We start from the raw sequence: 16,397 nt of genomic DNA on the forward strand, positions 1-16,397 counted from the left end.
TCTTTTCATTTCATTTTATTCAATGAAAAGTTGTATTTTTGTTCAAAAATGTTAAACTTAATACTATATTTAATTTGAGATCCTAGTTGCAATTAAACATAATATTAATTATCTTAATAGTTATGAAAACAAAAAGCTATTCCACTTCCACATTACTGAGTTATATGATTCCTTTTTCCTAACTAAAAAAAAAAAAAAAAAAAAAGAACATTGGTGAAAGTAATGAAAGAATTCATAAAGCATCTAATGATTTAACACATTTAGAACAGAGAATTTTGTTATAGAACCGGGAATGGTGTGGCTTGTTTCCTGGAGAAAATATGGTTAATTCCCCAATTTTATGGATCAAAATTGATAAATAAATTATTTCTCTGGAAACTAAACAACAAAAACCAGAGGAAGGATCCAGAGACTAAAATAAAGAAGAAAAAAGGGATGATGAAGTAGAAGAGTTTGATGAGGTACTAAATGAGGGCTTGAACACCAAACTGCTGCATTTCCCTAACTCTCCAAATGGCATGAGGAGCTCCCTCTCCAACTTCTTCAGGATCCAACATTTGCATAGCCCATGCATAATATACAGTGTGGATAGTGTCCTGTCACAACAATAACACACTCCATTTATCAGCTCAAATTTCATGCAAAAATCAATATAAAATCAATCGTTAAAACTCTCTTGATTCCCCTCCACAGGAAATCTATTCTTTTACTCCCCGAGATTACAGCGATCTTCCTTGGGCTATATGCAAGTTCAAATTTGATTTTTGCTTCTTGAGAGCGTGAGTCTTGCGTTAAATGTCGCAGATAAAAGAACTTTGGATTACAGAATCAGAGGATCTCAGAGATCTATTGGAACTTTTGTCAATGGGATAGATGACCAAAGACTTCGAAAGCTGCATAGTCCAGGGCAGATTTAAGTGAAGCCCTTGGCTTGAACCCTCATCTGTAATCGTCTTTACTATTGAACGAGCTCTTCCTAATGCAATCCGTAAGGTTGGAATTCCAAAAATATGAACTTTATCTAGACATTATGTTTCAGGATAGAGGGATAGTGTAGAAAAAATCCTGTCTTTTTTCCTCAATCCTTGTAGAAATGCAGAGAAAAGCCAGGACACCAGATCTTCTTAAACCACTATTACAATAGATGTTGGAATTGATTCTAGTCTTAACCTACACTGGAACTTTGGCTTCTACAAAGGAAAATTTATCTTATTCTGAATATAATTTCGAAAGGAATAAAAAGGCCAACATCATTTGATTAGAAACAGGGTGGAGTGAGAAATAAATGAAAAGGTCTTCAATGACAATACCCGAGATTGGGAGGAAAAATAAGAAATAACTAACTTCATCTATTGATTTTGAAGTCCTTTATCTCCACCTTAGAAATACTACCGAGATGTAACTAATACAAACTGGGAGATAAGGAAATAGTGGGTGGTAGCTAGCTCTGATAGTATCCATTCTGTTTGGGGCCTCATGCTAACCCTTGTTTGTATCCATTTTGTTCTACTTTTTACGAGAAGTATATCGTGTTTTTTTAGAAATATATATAACACCTTTTCTTCTCTGGATAGTATATGAAACTCCCTTTATTAAATACCAATATCTTGATCCATCCATGATCATAAATGTAGAGCCCAAGTTTGAAGATTGCATGTTCTACTGTCCTAAAAGCCTAAACTCTGGTCCTGTTTCCTTTTAGAAAATAGGAAGAGGAATGAAAATCATTCTCATATTCCCATTTTTTCGCAAAGGACACATATTCCCATTCTCATGAAACAAGATATGATTCCTCAATCCTGATTTGTGAGCCTCACACCAAATTATAAAATCATTTCCACTGTTCATATTGCTCCTATTACCCTTTCTTTTGTTTATTTTTTCTTCTCTCTACTTCTCTTTATGGGTCCCACACATCAATTCCATTTTGATTACAAATTCAAGCATCCATAAAAATCAATTTTTCATCTACATTTTATTTTTTATTCCAAAATAAGATTGGTAAACACCATTAGAAATTTCGTTTTCATTCAACAATTTTTTAGTCGGATTTATTTTCATTCTCGTTCTCTCCCATCCAATTCTCATTAAGTGAGGTGCATTAATGTAAGCAGATTTGTAACAGGGAAAGCATCACTCACCTTCCCACCTTCCCTTATTGACCCATGTGCGTCACGTACACAGTAGACCTGCTGCGTTTGGAACTGTGAAAATTAAATAAAAAGGAGCTGTAGAATCATTTTGTCCTACAAGAAAAAAAAATTCCAGAACAATAGAAGAACAAAGACTGTTAGAGCGTACAGCTACAATGATGATCGGAGTGCTGCCCATCATCTTGGTCTCCCGTACTTCAACCTCTGAAATGTGCAAAATCTGTTTTCTTACAAGAAATTAGTACTCATACAAGAAAACCTTAAATCAATTATAATCCAGTTCACTTATCAAGACATGTACAAACCTCTAAGTTGATACTAAGCACGAGCCAGACAGTAACAGTGCTTTTCAGAGTGCTTTTAGCAAATTACTCTAACTAAAAACACTTGAGTAAAAGGTGCTTAACACATCACCATGGTCCACAATGATCAAACTGCTCTTGGGTGCACACAAATCACTTTGGTGTTTGGTTCTACAATCATAAAAGTGATCTTGAGTGCTTGGAGTGCCTTTGACTTTTTCGAAAAAGTATTTTTATATACTCACAATCGTTTCAAAAAGAAAGGCAGTGAAAGTGGATTAGCATTGGCAAATGTAAGTGAGGTTCCATATTATTAGGAAGTTATTATTCTGTTAATTTGGAGAAAGGCGGGAGAGGGGAGTGAAGGGGATAAAAGGAAAAATATTAGAGTAGAAAGGTATCAGTTGTTTAACTATTATTTAGAGAACAAGGCTCTCTCACCCCCCTACACCCCACCCCCGGAAGTAAACTGTCCCTCTCGCCCCTCTTCTCTATCTCACTCTCTACCTGCCTCCTCTCATCAAACCACCTTAGAATAATTTTCATCTCATTTTATCCCATGTAGTACAATGCCTCCTACAAGTATGGAGATCTAGTCTCCTCTCATTTAGGCATATATTATTAGGTCAACATTCTATTTCAATTGACCATCAGCATAGCATTTCTTACCCACCACACAAACACAACTAGCAGAAAAATCAGTCTCCAAGTGGAGAGGGAATGTTTCCATATTAATACAGTATTCGTTTGGAGTATTGAAGGTTCCAAAAACAAATTTTATGAGATACAGAGCTTTCATGGAGAAATATGAAACACTGCCCAACAAGAGGAACCAAGCCAAGACTAACTATACAATAAAAGTTCCAATCGAAAAGAATCATTGAGGATAAATGGTACAAACGTGGGAAGAGGGTACCCCAAGGGACTATTACCAAGGAATCCTCCCAAATGTAAGCATTCAAGTCATCCCCAATATAGCATTTAACAAATCAAGAGAAGAAACGAAGGCTAGAAGAGAGAGCTTTCCAAGGGTTCCTAAATGTGCTTTCAATCCACAACAGCAACCCAAAGCCCACTCAAAGGAATGAGAGCCATATTCGCTCGCAATAACCCTGAGCTCATAACTGTTTAGCCAACTAAGCTTCATTTCATAGTCCAAAATTACCTAGGCCCAAAACCCCAAGTCCAACAGTCTTGTCACCACCTACCAATTAACCAAATAAGAACCCCCACCGTTATCAACTCCTTACCACAAAAATTCTCTCATAAACATCTCAATAATCTTACTCACTGAAACCGGGATCCTGACTAAATAAAATATAAATAAATACATTTGTATCATTTCAAGATGCAAAGGCTTCTAATGTATCCACATCAAGGTGATGCAGCACTACAAACTTAATTTCAATGGAAAGTCGACTCTATGCTGAGGAGAAGGAAGATGGTTATTCAATAATATAAGAGAACAAGGTATTTAATTAACAGAAGTACAAACCACAACAGTAAGAAATAGATTTCGTAACAAAAGAATAGTGTTCTGACGATATATCCTTACCTTGTTATCGAAGAAGATAGCTTGGCTTTCATAAGCCCGATGCTCCGCTTTACAACGTTCTATCACCTCAGCACTACAATATTTCTTTAAAGTTTCAGAATCTCCCTGTAACATAAGAATTTATTATGACTCGAAAACCTCAATAACAGGAACTCAACTCATTTTAATCATCAAACCAAATGCTATGCAAGAATGCCAAGAATTAATTACAAGAAAATAGAACAGAAATAGTTATGACGTTCCTTGGTGAGGGGGAGAAAAGTTTATTTCAGCTATACTAAATAAGCTTAGCACCAATGAAATATTTGTTTCATACCCAAAAAAAAAACTAAATAAGCTTAGCACCAACCTTTATGTAAGAAGTCAACACTGGTTTGATTGCTTCTTGAACTTCGGCTACAAAATCTGGTAAAGAAAAGTACCTATTCCACAGAGTTGAAGAGAAAAATATCAAATCAAATTCCCTAATTTAAACAGGTTTAAGTATCAAAGTCTTAAAAATCTTACGGATCTTTGCGACGAATTTCCTTGAATGAAGTAGCAGCATCTGATTCTTGAAATACATTCTCATTTATGCTGAAGGAAATAGGATAAATATTTGAAAATTTTAGCTACAATTAGATAGAAGAACATAGAACTATGTCAGAAAAACAAGAGCAGATCAGAATAATTTAGGATACAATCGTGGACAAAAAAACAAATACGCCATCATCAAGATCACAACTCAAGCAGCCAATTATAATTTTTTATAAGAACTCGAGCATCCAATTCTTTTTTTTTTTTTTTAATAAGAACTCAAGCAGCCAGTTTGACCGTAATTTGACTTTCAAGGCACTCTTATTGTTACACGGACCCATGCCCTTTTAAGTTATAGAAGTATAGTTTTTCGTAGCTTTAGTAGCCTTGGAAAGAGTAGTTTCACAGGCATCACCTTTTAGATTGGATAACTGTAATTGGTGGTAAATAGTTGTCATATACAGGCATCCTGCTTCCATCATTGATAGACGTGTAAAACATAGTATGCATGTACAAGCATCCTAGGTAGTCCAAGTCCAAGAAAGTTAAGTTGTTACAAGAGTGATAGACTTTGATAATGTCCATCAGTCTATCACTTACATTTATCAACATATACGTCTATTAGTGAGACTAGAAAACTGTGCTATATTTGCAAATATTTTTAGCTTGTGCTAGATTTACTATTATTTTGGACCAGATTGCTTCATGTGCAACCGCTCCTTTTAGATTTAACTAGTTAGCATTTACGTGTGTTGCACGTGGCTTGTAATGTTTAAAAATATTTTTTAATTGGCAAGGTTTAAAAATAATCCAGTAAAATAAATAAAATAAAATAAAATAAACATACATTTTCAAATATACTATAATAAATTTTGAAATAAATTATGTTTTTTTAACTTGGAGAGCTCAAACCTGGATCTTGTCAAAGATTAATTATGTTATAGTTTGTTTAATAGTTTTTTTTAATAAAAAAAAGTACAGCATTTTAAGTAAAAAATATATATAAAACAATAAAAAGGTCAAATGGAAGGTATTTAATATATTCTAAATTCCAAATATTTAATGTTATAAAAAATTTCAATTAAATTTAATTACATAAATTTAAAAATAAACAATTAAGTTATCTGTGTTTATCAAGATAGAATAAACTAAATTAAAAGATTCAAATAGTCATGACATTTATTAGATAGTTAAAATTAGAATTAAATATAAGGGGGGAAAGGGAAATTTAAAAATTTCTTCCTCTTTTAAGTCACTTTAAAAAATTGAAAAACTAAAAGACTTTCCTACATTTAAAGAATAAATGTACACAATATCATATTTTTAAAACAAATAAAAAAATAATTAGAAAATAGGTTTAAAATATATATATTTGGTTCCCGATACTTCACTAAAGTAACGATTTAGTCCGTGTAGTTTAAACTTTTACCCAATAAAGTAAATAAATTTTAGTATATAACAATTTAATTCATGTAGTTTAAAATTCTTAAATGGTTTAGTCTCTCATAAGAAAATCATGTCATTAGGGGCTTATGTAGATTCATAAATCATTCCGGGACTAAGTTTCTACATATTAAAAATCGATATTTCACATTGACAAGATTTTCTATGATAGAGACTAAATCATAACAAACTTAAAATTACAATGACCAAATTATTGTGCATTCAAGTTCAAGAACAAAATCATGACAAATTTTCAAATTTAGGGGCTAAATCATTGTCATTACATAATAAAGTTCATAAATTAAATCAATTTATAAATAAAAGTACAATGACCAAATGGTTAATGAACCTAGAAAATACGATCTATCGATTTCATTCACATCATACCATCACAAATAATAATGACTTTTTTTAAAACAAAAATGTTTATCCGATTTTGTAGATGAAGTCATTGTAAATTAAAAAAAAATTGTAATGTATAGTTACATGATGCATCTACCAAAATAATATTTTGTCTTAGAAAAGATTATGATTTTAAAAATAAATAAAGGATAAAATAGGAATAATACAAGAGATAGGGCAAAATAAAAATATAAAAAAAAATGGATTTGTGAAAAATAATAAATAAATAAAAACTAAAAACAATTACAATAAAGTAATTATTTAATTATAGAATATAAATGGGCAAAACAGAGAGCGAAAGTTTCTCCCCTTTGCCACTTTTAGGGGTATATATATAAGATAGATAACTAATGACCTGTGGCGCTCAAGCCATTGGTTACAAAAAAGAAAGGGAGTGCCAAGCCAAAAAAGACATACTTGGAAAAGCGCTTTGAGAGAAGAAAATTGAAAGGTAAGATTGTACCAATGAAAAGTTTTTTGGTTTCCAATCAAAAAAAAAAAAAAGGATTAGATTGGATAAGAAATCCAGTAAAAATAATTCCTCTAAAATCACTAAACCACCCCCAACTCCAACTATCCCACATAATGATAACCCATTCATTCTGATAGGATTGGTCCATATAGGGTAATAAAGGGATATTATTAGGGTATTGAGGGTACCTTGGTAATTAGATAGAAAAGTAGTTGGGGAGAGTGTTATAAATAGAGTGTGGGTGTAGGATGAAAGTATCCAATAAGTGAGTATGGTTTTGGCCAGTGTTTTCGAGGCGCAAGGCGCACCTCAAGGCGACAAGCCCTTAGATCGCCTTAAGGCGAGAGGCGATAAAAAGGCGACGCCTGAGTGAAGCAAGGCGCACCTTTATTTATATATATATATATATATAAAATTCCAAAGTTATAATAGATTAAATAAGATTAAACAGTAAATATATCAAGTAAAATAATACCATGCATGACCCTCATTTAATGCTTCTTGAAAATGTAATTCTGGCTTTTGCTTTTCTCCCACTTTTCTTATTTTTCTTCTCTCTGCATCTGAATCTTCTTCTTCCTAATTTCGACACTTCTTTTTCCTTCCACTCTTCTACTTTTCATTCTTCTTTCTTCGACCTTTCATTCTCCTTCCATCCTAATGTTTTTCCTTTTAATTTCGACGATCGACAGAGGCAAATAGTTGCCGGCAAAGACAAAGAAGGTGAACCAAAGACAAAGAAGAAGCTGTCAAGGAGAATTTGGATAATTTTTAGGGTTTTTCATTTGAGGTGAGCTTGTTGTGCGCCCGCCTTCAACAAGGCGATCGCCTTGCCTCAGGCGAGAGGCGAGCAAAGGCGCGCCGAGGTGCGCCAAGGCGAGCGCCTGGTTGAAGGCGCTCGCCTGGGCACGTTGCAAGGCGCACCTGGGCGAAATTGCCTCGCCTCTCGCCTAAGGCGAGCGCCCGGGTGCGCCTCGAAATCACTGGTTTTGGCTTGAGTGATATCTCAAGAGGGGAGGGTCCAAGTACCTCTAATACTTGGTAGCTATTGTAGTTCGTTTATCTTTTATCTTTCAACATATTTCGGGTTCTAACAGTGGTATCAGAGCAGTTCGTTTCTGGCCATGAACTCTACACCTGAAGAGGTTCTTCAATTGATGGAGAAGATGATGGAATGGATGGACTTGAGGATCCAATCCATGACCGATAAGATGGAACAAGAAAGTATGGTGATCCGATCCTTGCTTCGTAAGGAAAACAAGGAGATACTAGAGAAAACAGAGGAAGGGATTATATCAGGGAAGATGACACGACCATATAGAGATGAGAAGACGATGATTAGAGAAGAAAAGTTTGAGAGCAAGCAAAAATCTGTTCACGGGGAAGCAAGGTTGGAACAACCAAAGGAAAATCAAATTAGAAGGGAAAGAACACATCGATTTGTGCTCGAAACTTCATATGTTCCCTCAATGATTGAACTCGTCGAAGGCTACCGGAATTCGGAGATCAGGCGCGAGAAGATTGGGAAGGCTAGAGTTCAGAAAAACCAAGGGCCATTATCAATTTTATGGCGAAAGTTGAAGGCTCAAAAGAGTCGAAGACGTTGTAGAAGATGGAGCATCAACAACCGCAAAGCTCATTAGAAGGTGAATAATCATGAAAAAAAGGAAAAGCGAGAAAAATGGCCGACAGAGGCCATCGCCGGCGACCATGGCAGATGTGGTCGGAGAAGGAGACTTGGTGGAGGCCATTAAGGGTGGGTCACAAAAGAAAGGAAGGAGAAGGAACCCTAATGGTCACATTAAGGGAGAAGGTTTTGGAAAAGTAACAAAAATAGTGAATGTTTTGATGTATGGGTCTTGGGCCAGGTTGTCCTCTAGGTCTAACCCAAAAACTGACCTAAGTGGGCATCCCCTACCCACGTGCAGAGAAACCCTAGCCGCGACGCTCCTCCTGTCTGTATACACGCCGCCTGCACGACGCCGCCGTCATTACCAGGCCGCCACTAGCATCTTGCGAAGTGGTTTCCTCCTTCCCAGCTCGCATCTTCGACACTACCGTCGTCAACCAAGGTCCAGAACAGATCGTCGTCAACCGACGACCACCATTGTCCGTCACCGACCTTCGGCCATCGCTTTCCATCGCCCGCCTCGGCGGCTATCGTTGCTGACCGCTACCCATCACCGATCATCAACCATCGCCTGCACCAAGTAACAGCCACACCATTTTGTGCATGCTGCTACCTTCCACTGACGTCCTATGACTACCCCACCACAGCAGCTGATTCAATTTGAGTTTGCAAGGCTAGGTTTCAAATTCTTGTGCGGGTTATTAAAAATAAAAAAAATATAAAAAAGTTTTTGTTTAGCCACACCTTGAGGACAAGGTATGTTTTAAGGGGCGGGATTGGTCACTAGGGTAATAAAGGGATATTATTAGGGTATTGAGGGTAACTTAGTAATTAGATAGGAAAGTAGTCAGGGAGAGTGTTATAAATAGAGGGTGGGTATAAGGATGAAGGTATCCAATGAGTGAGTATGGTTTTGACTGGAGTGATATCTCAAGAGGATACTTGAACTTGATAGCTATTGTAGTTCGTTTATCTTTTTATCTTGTAATATATTTCGGGTTCTAACACATCCCCAACCAAATGCCTCACAAAAATGAATAAGGACAAGCAAACCAAAGAATTTGGCCTTTCACGTTGAAAGGCCAAATTGAATAAACACAGATGACAGAGGACTCGAGATTCTCCATTCATCAAACAAATGTGATAGGATGAATACTTACTCCTGAATTTTTTGAACAATAGGGTTATCACTTGTCTCCCATCTTTCACGAATATCCTCAGCTATCTGCCAATTACAATATAAGAAAATATTATTACATATTAAACATTAAAGAAGAGTAAAAACATAAGCTTTCAGCTGCCACTGAATTAAAATGTCAAACTCAGAAAAATGTTAAAATTTGACCCAACCAACCATAAAGTAATTTTAGTTTCAGATAAATCTCTCTTCCAAATTTGTTTTTTTCCTAGATTCAATTCCCCCATCCCCGACCATGATGCAATTCTAGCCCAAAGTTCTCGGTTTTGTTAATTATTGTGTATTCTATCACTATGTCCCTGTTCCCAACCTCACTATATATAATATATTTTTTAAAAACACCTCCCCCGACTTCAAAAATCATTTCAGAGGGATTCCAACCATGTTCGGGGGTTCTACCTCAGGACAGATCCCACAAGAAATTTTCCATCCCAATATGGTAGAGCAATTCTTTTAGAATGAGAGATAGAGATGAGTTTAACAAAACTCCAACGATACGTAACAGTTAGGTCCAATTTTCACCATTTTTTAAATTTGATAGGCAACTAGTCAAATAAAAATTTGAGGGTATAATTGTTACAATCATACAGTTCAGGGTGGTTAATTTGTGTAATTTTCCCTGATTAAAAATATCAAGATATTAGTGAAATTTGTATTGGTATCTAAGCTTAACAACAATATATTAAATAAATGTTGGAAATGATTTAGGAGAAAAAGGGGCATTCCGAGAATTGAACTCATATCTCTCACACCCAAAGTGAGAACCATACCACAACAATGTATTATATTAACAAATAATGGATTTTGATATTAAATGTCCATAAACGACCTCCATAATTTTCCTACACAGCACATGCACACACAAAAATGGAAGCAAGCAAGCCAATGTTTCAAAATTAATTTTAAACCGTTATACAAATTCAACTATCAACTAATTGATTTTCAAAAAAACATCTATATTCAATTCCATAGACTTGGTCTCAACCCACAAGTCAGTAATGTTATGACATGTTCAGGGATGCATAACCCTCTCTCCAGCAGTAGAGCACATTAAATGAAACTTGGGATCAGATGCTGAGTTTTACTGAAGAAAATAGTATTAGTCGAAATACATACCTCCTGACCCTTTGACACTACGGGTTCACCATAACCAGTAACCCGCTTGAATATGGTATGACCTTGCATCTAAAGGAAGGAAAAAAGGGAAAATTACTGATTTGATCTAAAAGCAAATGGCACTTTAATAGAAGCTCTAATGATACTCCACAAGACATTGGCAACTAGCGTCATTTACCTTCTCCTTGAATGCCTCCCACTTCTTACTCCATCGAGACTGTTTTGATGGCAAAACAACAACATCGGTTCTGGTACTTCTTTCAACTTTTGGCGAGGCTGAAGGCTCATACTCCAAATGTTTTTTCTTATGTGGCTTTCCACTTAACTCATCCTTTACAATTTCATAGCCCTTCTTTGTTAAGTCAATTAACTTTGCTTTTTTCAACCTTTCGAATGCAGAGATACCTGGTGAAGGAATGCTGGACTTAAATTTTCCAAATACCGTTTCCGAGGTGTCCCTAGAACCAGGATGCTGATGTCTGCCTTCTTCAGAAGTGGCCTCACTTCCATCCTTTTTTGCATCAGCACCATGATCAGTTGAGGTACAAGTAGATCCTGAAGATTTTTTTTGACCGAATCCAAAAGCGTCTTTCACCTGAGTCCAATAGTGAGGAAATATTAATTCCATGGGTATGATTATATATGCTTAATTGATATATCAATTATCACATAAAACACACAAACCTCTTCTGTAGCAGCTGATATTTTCTCTTTGACATCGGCAGAAACCTGAAAAAATTAAAATCAAAATGGTGTTTGGTTCCATGAAAGATAACTTCCTTTAATATCGAATAATAGTCTCAAATAAATAAATATCAGGAACGACTGCCAAAGACATCATAATATTCAATATACTCAAGAAAAGAACAGACTTTTTCCCACCATACATTAGGAAATAAAACTGAAAGGCCCAAACAACAATCGCCCATAACCAAAAAGATAAAGTGACTAGATAACATTGTAAAATTAGGGAGAGAGAGAGAGAGGAAATGTCATTACCCCAGCATGCTGTACAAACTATTTAAAATAATCACCAGTCACTGATAAATGGTAGTCACAACAATTATAAACATGGGTAGCAGTTAGCACATAAATTGGAAGAGAAGAAAAAAATTTACACCTTTCTAGCTGTAGCCTCAGCATCGGACCACATGCCATCCACCTGCTTGTAAAGCTGCTCAGTTGTCTGCTTTGTTCTGCATTCGCCATTTCACCGTCTCAGGCCATCCATTGAAGTGCCCACACAGCCTTGACATACAAGGGTATGTCTCAGCCTGTTATAAATACCACTAAAACTATGCAAGACCGAGTAACAAAGTTCTCAAAAGATTACCTAACTTTTATGTCTTCTTTCGCACCTTTAAGTTCTTCTGCCTTCTCCTTCCACTCTTTGACAGATTGTTGAAATTCTGGGTTTCTGCAATGTTTACCAGAACACTAATAAAAGGACTAATACCACACGTAATAACTATGAAGAACAAACACGCAATAGAGGAAGCAACTAGAAGCTAAGAAGTCATACATCTTGTTTGTAATACTATAATAGTCAACCATTATTAAAAAAGAAATGTTAGAAAACAGTTTCATGCTGTCAGAAGAGCAAAATACTTTTGTTCAACTAAATGAGTGGTTAGTTTAGGTGCTTAGTTTTAGCTGCTTGGTTTTAGCTAGATGAGCTGGCAGAATACTTAAGATCTATAATAACTGGGTGTACTGTATATTGATAAAAACATCAATACCATTGCTTGATTTTGGCCCTTCATCCCTATTTTTCCAGTAATACATTGCCTAACATTTTCTTTTCTTGATCTAAGTCCATATGGCATGAAATCTCATGAACAATTTCAATTGCATTCTTCTGTGATACTTTTGAGTTGTTACATCATTGATGATGCATCTAATCCACATTACATCCACCACTATGACAGAGCTTGGTATTAGTCTCTCAACAATTTTTTACTTTTGAGAAACGGATATTTCATTGAAGATATGAAATATAAAAAAAAAATGGATAATACCACTAAGGACTGGGTTTAAAAAAAAACAGTTAGTTTCATTGGTTTAGTGCTTGATTTTAGCTTCTGATGAGCTGGCCAATACTTGAGCTCTATTTAACTTGGCCATACTGCATATACTGAGACATTACATCAATAAAACCATCTCATCAAGAATCTTCCTTTAATCGAATTCATGCTGATGCAGCATTAATAAATTATGTACGGAATGGGAAACAATTCACATGCATTCGAACTTCCTTCGAGAACTTGTTGAATAAAGAAACACTTGCATAAAAGCTAAAACACATATACATGCATGTAGTTATAAAGGAGACGGAAGATACTTGTTTGCTTCGCCTTTCACTTTCTTTGAGAACTCATTGAATACACTGAATCTACGATTGATGGAGTAACCATTTGGTAAGAGCAATTGGGATCTTGTACAGGAGCTCTACCACAACAAATCCAAACCCATATATCAAAACAAACTTGATATTGACTAACTTAACACCATAAAATTCATCCTCTAAAGACTACAGTGAAGAAAGATGGTTTAAGATTAAATCATAGGAGAGAAACCCAACCCCATGGGAGGTAAGCTGATAAAAAATGCTTTGTCTAGAGAGAAACAGATCCCGAACTAACTTTCTACCAGCCATCAAGATTCAATCTCTGCAACCCTGCACATAAACTTTTCTTTAGAAAAAAACAACTTTTTATCATAATCTAATAAATTGGTATCATATGAATGCAAAAATTCTCTAAATCACAAATTCTCAAATTAAATAAGAGTAAGGTAAAGCTACTCCAACCTCTAAATTCTAATACTATTTTTAGTAACCAGCCAGAAGAAGAATACAATAAATAATAATGAAAGATAGATCTTTTATTTGGAAGCCAAACTCTACCTTAGCAACTCTCTTCTATTATCCCTCTCCTCAGTCACAGCTTTTCAGGTGGGACATGCCACCATAGATGTTTTTTTTCCATTGGAAGCTTTTAGAAATTAAACCATGATCCGTGATGTGTCTGTTCAGGAGAGGATTCGATTCAAATTACTTGTTTTCTGCCATTTTTCTGCATTTGTTTTTAGTTTCAACTTTTCTACGTTTTTGATGCTCGGAATCGAAATTGTGAATAGGGTAGGGACTGAATCAAAATTGTGATTAGGATAGGTATAGGATAGAGCATGCTACTTTCTTGAAATTTTGGAGGATGTTCATCAAGATTAGGGTAGGGACACTATGTTTTTTGATGATGTGAATGAATCGAACTACCTTATCTCTTATTCACTCTTATATATATAACGAATATATATTTTTTTTTTTTTGGAGAAGATACGATTTCATTAATGCAATGAAATGAGAGATATACAAAAGGGGATGAGAAACCCAAACCAATGGTTTTTCATTAAGTCCTTCATTCAGTGACACTACCTAAGTATGTTAACATCATGCTCTCAGTCCACTTCATAAATCACATTATGAACTCTAAGTCTCTAAGTCTAAGTTTTGTCAAATAATCACAATCTTTTCAGCTTAACTCGAACATGTATTAAGGAAGTAGCCCTCTTCTTCAAAATATAACTCTATCTACAGTAATGTCCTTCATTGAAGCTCAATAGAAGCCCATACAACTTCCATTTACGTATCATAAAAGGCATATCTTATTATTTCCATCCAACAACGAAAGTTAGTTATCTCCATACAATTCTAGTACACAAGCAATATGAAACCAGAAAGATAGAAAACCGAACAACCGGAACAACCCCCTATGTAAAAGTACAACAGCTATAGTAATTTTTGTACTGCCCACAATGATAAAATTACATCAAATTTTTCTGTGATAACTTTAAAATAAAATATGAAAGTTGAATTAACAAACATCAAAATGCACTGGGCTTAGACATAAACCAAAAGTGCAAAGGGGAACGACCCAGAGCTGTAAGAAGCAAGCAAATTTTAAAAGAAAAATGCCAATAATTAAAATATGGAAATCATTTTTGAGATCTTGCAGTTGCAGAAGAACACTATATCTAGTTTACTTAATTGTAGCTGTTCATTCTCGAGAGACACATGTACACCAAAGAATTCTTCACCTCAGCAACATTCGCATATAGAACGAAATTCAACTTTCTCTCTTCTACTTGTCTCGATCTCCTGTTATATCTTTTTTAAAAAAAATAAAGCGTGAGTCGGAGCTTTACTCCCCTATACCCAGGGGCACCCGCGCCCGCCCCAAGACCCAAACCCGAGAGACATCAACGGTTTTTGGTATTAAGCTCGCTAAAAGGTTCGAACCTAAGACCTTTAAGCCAGTATGACCAATAGACCCCAAGCCCTTGCCAACTGGGCTGCCCCTTGAGGGCAATCTCCTATTATACCTAGCAACTTAAGTTAACCATCCTCACTTTTTAGACTCTCGTGGTCCCGAATCAAAAAAATAAGAATTTTTTAGCATTAAAAAGCTAGACAAGTTCACATTAGTTGGAGTACTATCGCATAGCCTTTACTCAAGTACACTCGACCCCAGCAAGTATGCTTTAAATTTACTTTACTTCTAACAAACTCACAAGTCTTCTCTGGGGTAAATGATTGAGAATTAGTTAACTCCTTCATGCGATGGGGAGAAAAATTAAACACCCAGTAAATTACAGAGAAGTACCCAAACATATACAGCAGGCAGGGAGAAACAGTGAAGATTATGGAATTACTAATGGGTATGTCATTGAAATAGTGAGAAACAATGCAAGAGCAATCAAACTGAATGGTAGAGTACAGAGAAGCTGACATTACCGCTCAGGGGAAGAACAATGAACTCTCTAGCCTCTGATTGATTTTCCGGAGTTTCAAAATACTTTTTCTGAAATTCAAACGATTCAAGCCACTCGTTGAGAATCAGTACTGAATAACTGGCTAAACGCAAACACGCGTACAAGTATGGATTTAGGTGCAAATTCGAAGACGAGAGAAACAAAAGCAACTGAACAAAGTAAAAACTTACTTGATATTAGGGCTGAGGGGGCGAGAATATGTGATTAGAGCGCGGGCGGCGGCGATGGGAACGACCGGCTGTGGCGGCGTAGCGCGAGCGACAATAGGGCTTGAGAAGCAGAGAACCGTTCGGGCGTTGGGGTGGGGCGGGGCTTCAATGTGAATTTTGGAAAAGAATTGCTGATTTTTTTACAAAAATAGTTATAGAAATAAAGGGTTCCAACATCACTATTGTTATACTAGAAAAAGGAATTAAGATGAGAGGAAAGTAAATACCAAAGGTTCAATTCTCTAGAAGGTTTCATATTTTTATATAATATATTTTTCATAATATTAGAAATACAAAGTAATATTGTGAATTTGCTCCCATGTAGGGTAGAATGAATGACTTTCCCCCTGCATGCGTGTCGATTTTCATTTCAAAGATGGTAGTAAAAGATCCTCAAGTAGTTATTGAAGGTAGTAAAAGATAAAAAGAAGGATGCCTTTGGTGGACTTGAAAAATAGCTAAAAGAATCCAATATCATGACTAACACGTTGTTGTTAGGGTTAAACACTAACATTTAATGTGGACAAATATATTATTCCATCAAAAATAGCTAAAATTATTCCACCATTAC

The 16,397-nt window shown here is 35.6% G+C and overlaps 1 protein-coding gene across 3 annotated transcripts; it reads right to left on the reverse strand.

Moving 5' to 3' along the window:
• Positions 1-247: 247 nt before the first annotated feature.
• TIM44-2 (translocase inner membrane subunit 44-2) lies at positions 248-15,972 on the reverse strand. Of its 3 annotated transcripts, none has more exons than XM_022300237.2 (16): positions 15,788-15,970; positions 15,580-15,646; positions 13,369-13,464; positions 13,129-13,235; positions 12,121-12,204; positions 11,908-11,983; positions 11,472-11,516; positions 10,966-11,382; positions 10,788-10,856; positions 9,634-9,698; positions 4,518-4,586; positions 4,360-4,432; positions 4,011-4,115; positions 2,302-2,373; positions 2,142-2,204; positions 248-596 (listed from the first exon to the last, which is right to left on the reverse strand). In XM_022300237.2, the coding sequence occupies exons 3-16, from the start codon at positions 13,441-13,443 to the stop codon at positions 465-467; spliced, it is 1,452 nt and encodes a 483-aa protein (XP_022155929.1). In that variant the 5' UTR covers positions 13,444-13,464; positions 15,580-15,646; positions 15,788-15,970; the 3' UTR covers positions 248-464. The 3 variants fall into 3 exon arrangements, 2 of the variants coding, with proteins under 2 accessions (XP_022155929.1, XP_087980213.1); XM_088124087.1 differs by having other exon boundaries at positions 15,580-15,699; XR_015790882.1 differs by lacking the exon at positions 248-596 and adding an exon at positions 2,459-2,626 and having other exon boundaries at positions 2,141-2,204; positions 15,788-15,972.
• Between the last annotated feature and the right edge of the window lie 425 nt (positions 15,973-16,397).

Source organism: Momordica charantia, assembly GCF_013281855.1.
Source record: "Momordica charantia cultivar OHB3-1 chromosome 5 unlocalized genomic scaffold, Mcharantia_2.0 BLBB01000005.1, whole genome shotgun sequence".
NCBI lineage: Eukaryota > Viridiplantae > Streptophyta > Magnoliopsida > Cucurbitales > Cucurbitaceae > Momordica > Momordica charantia.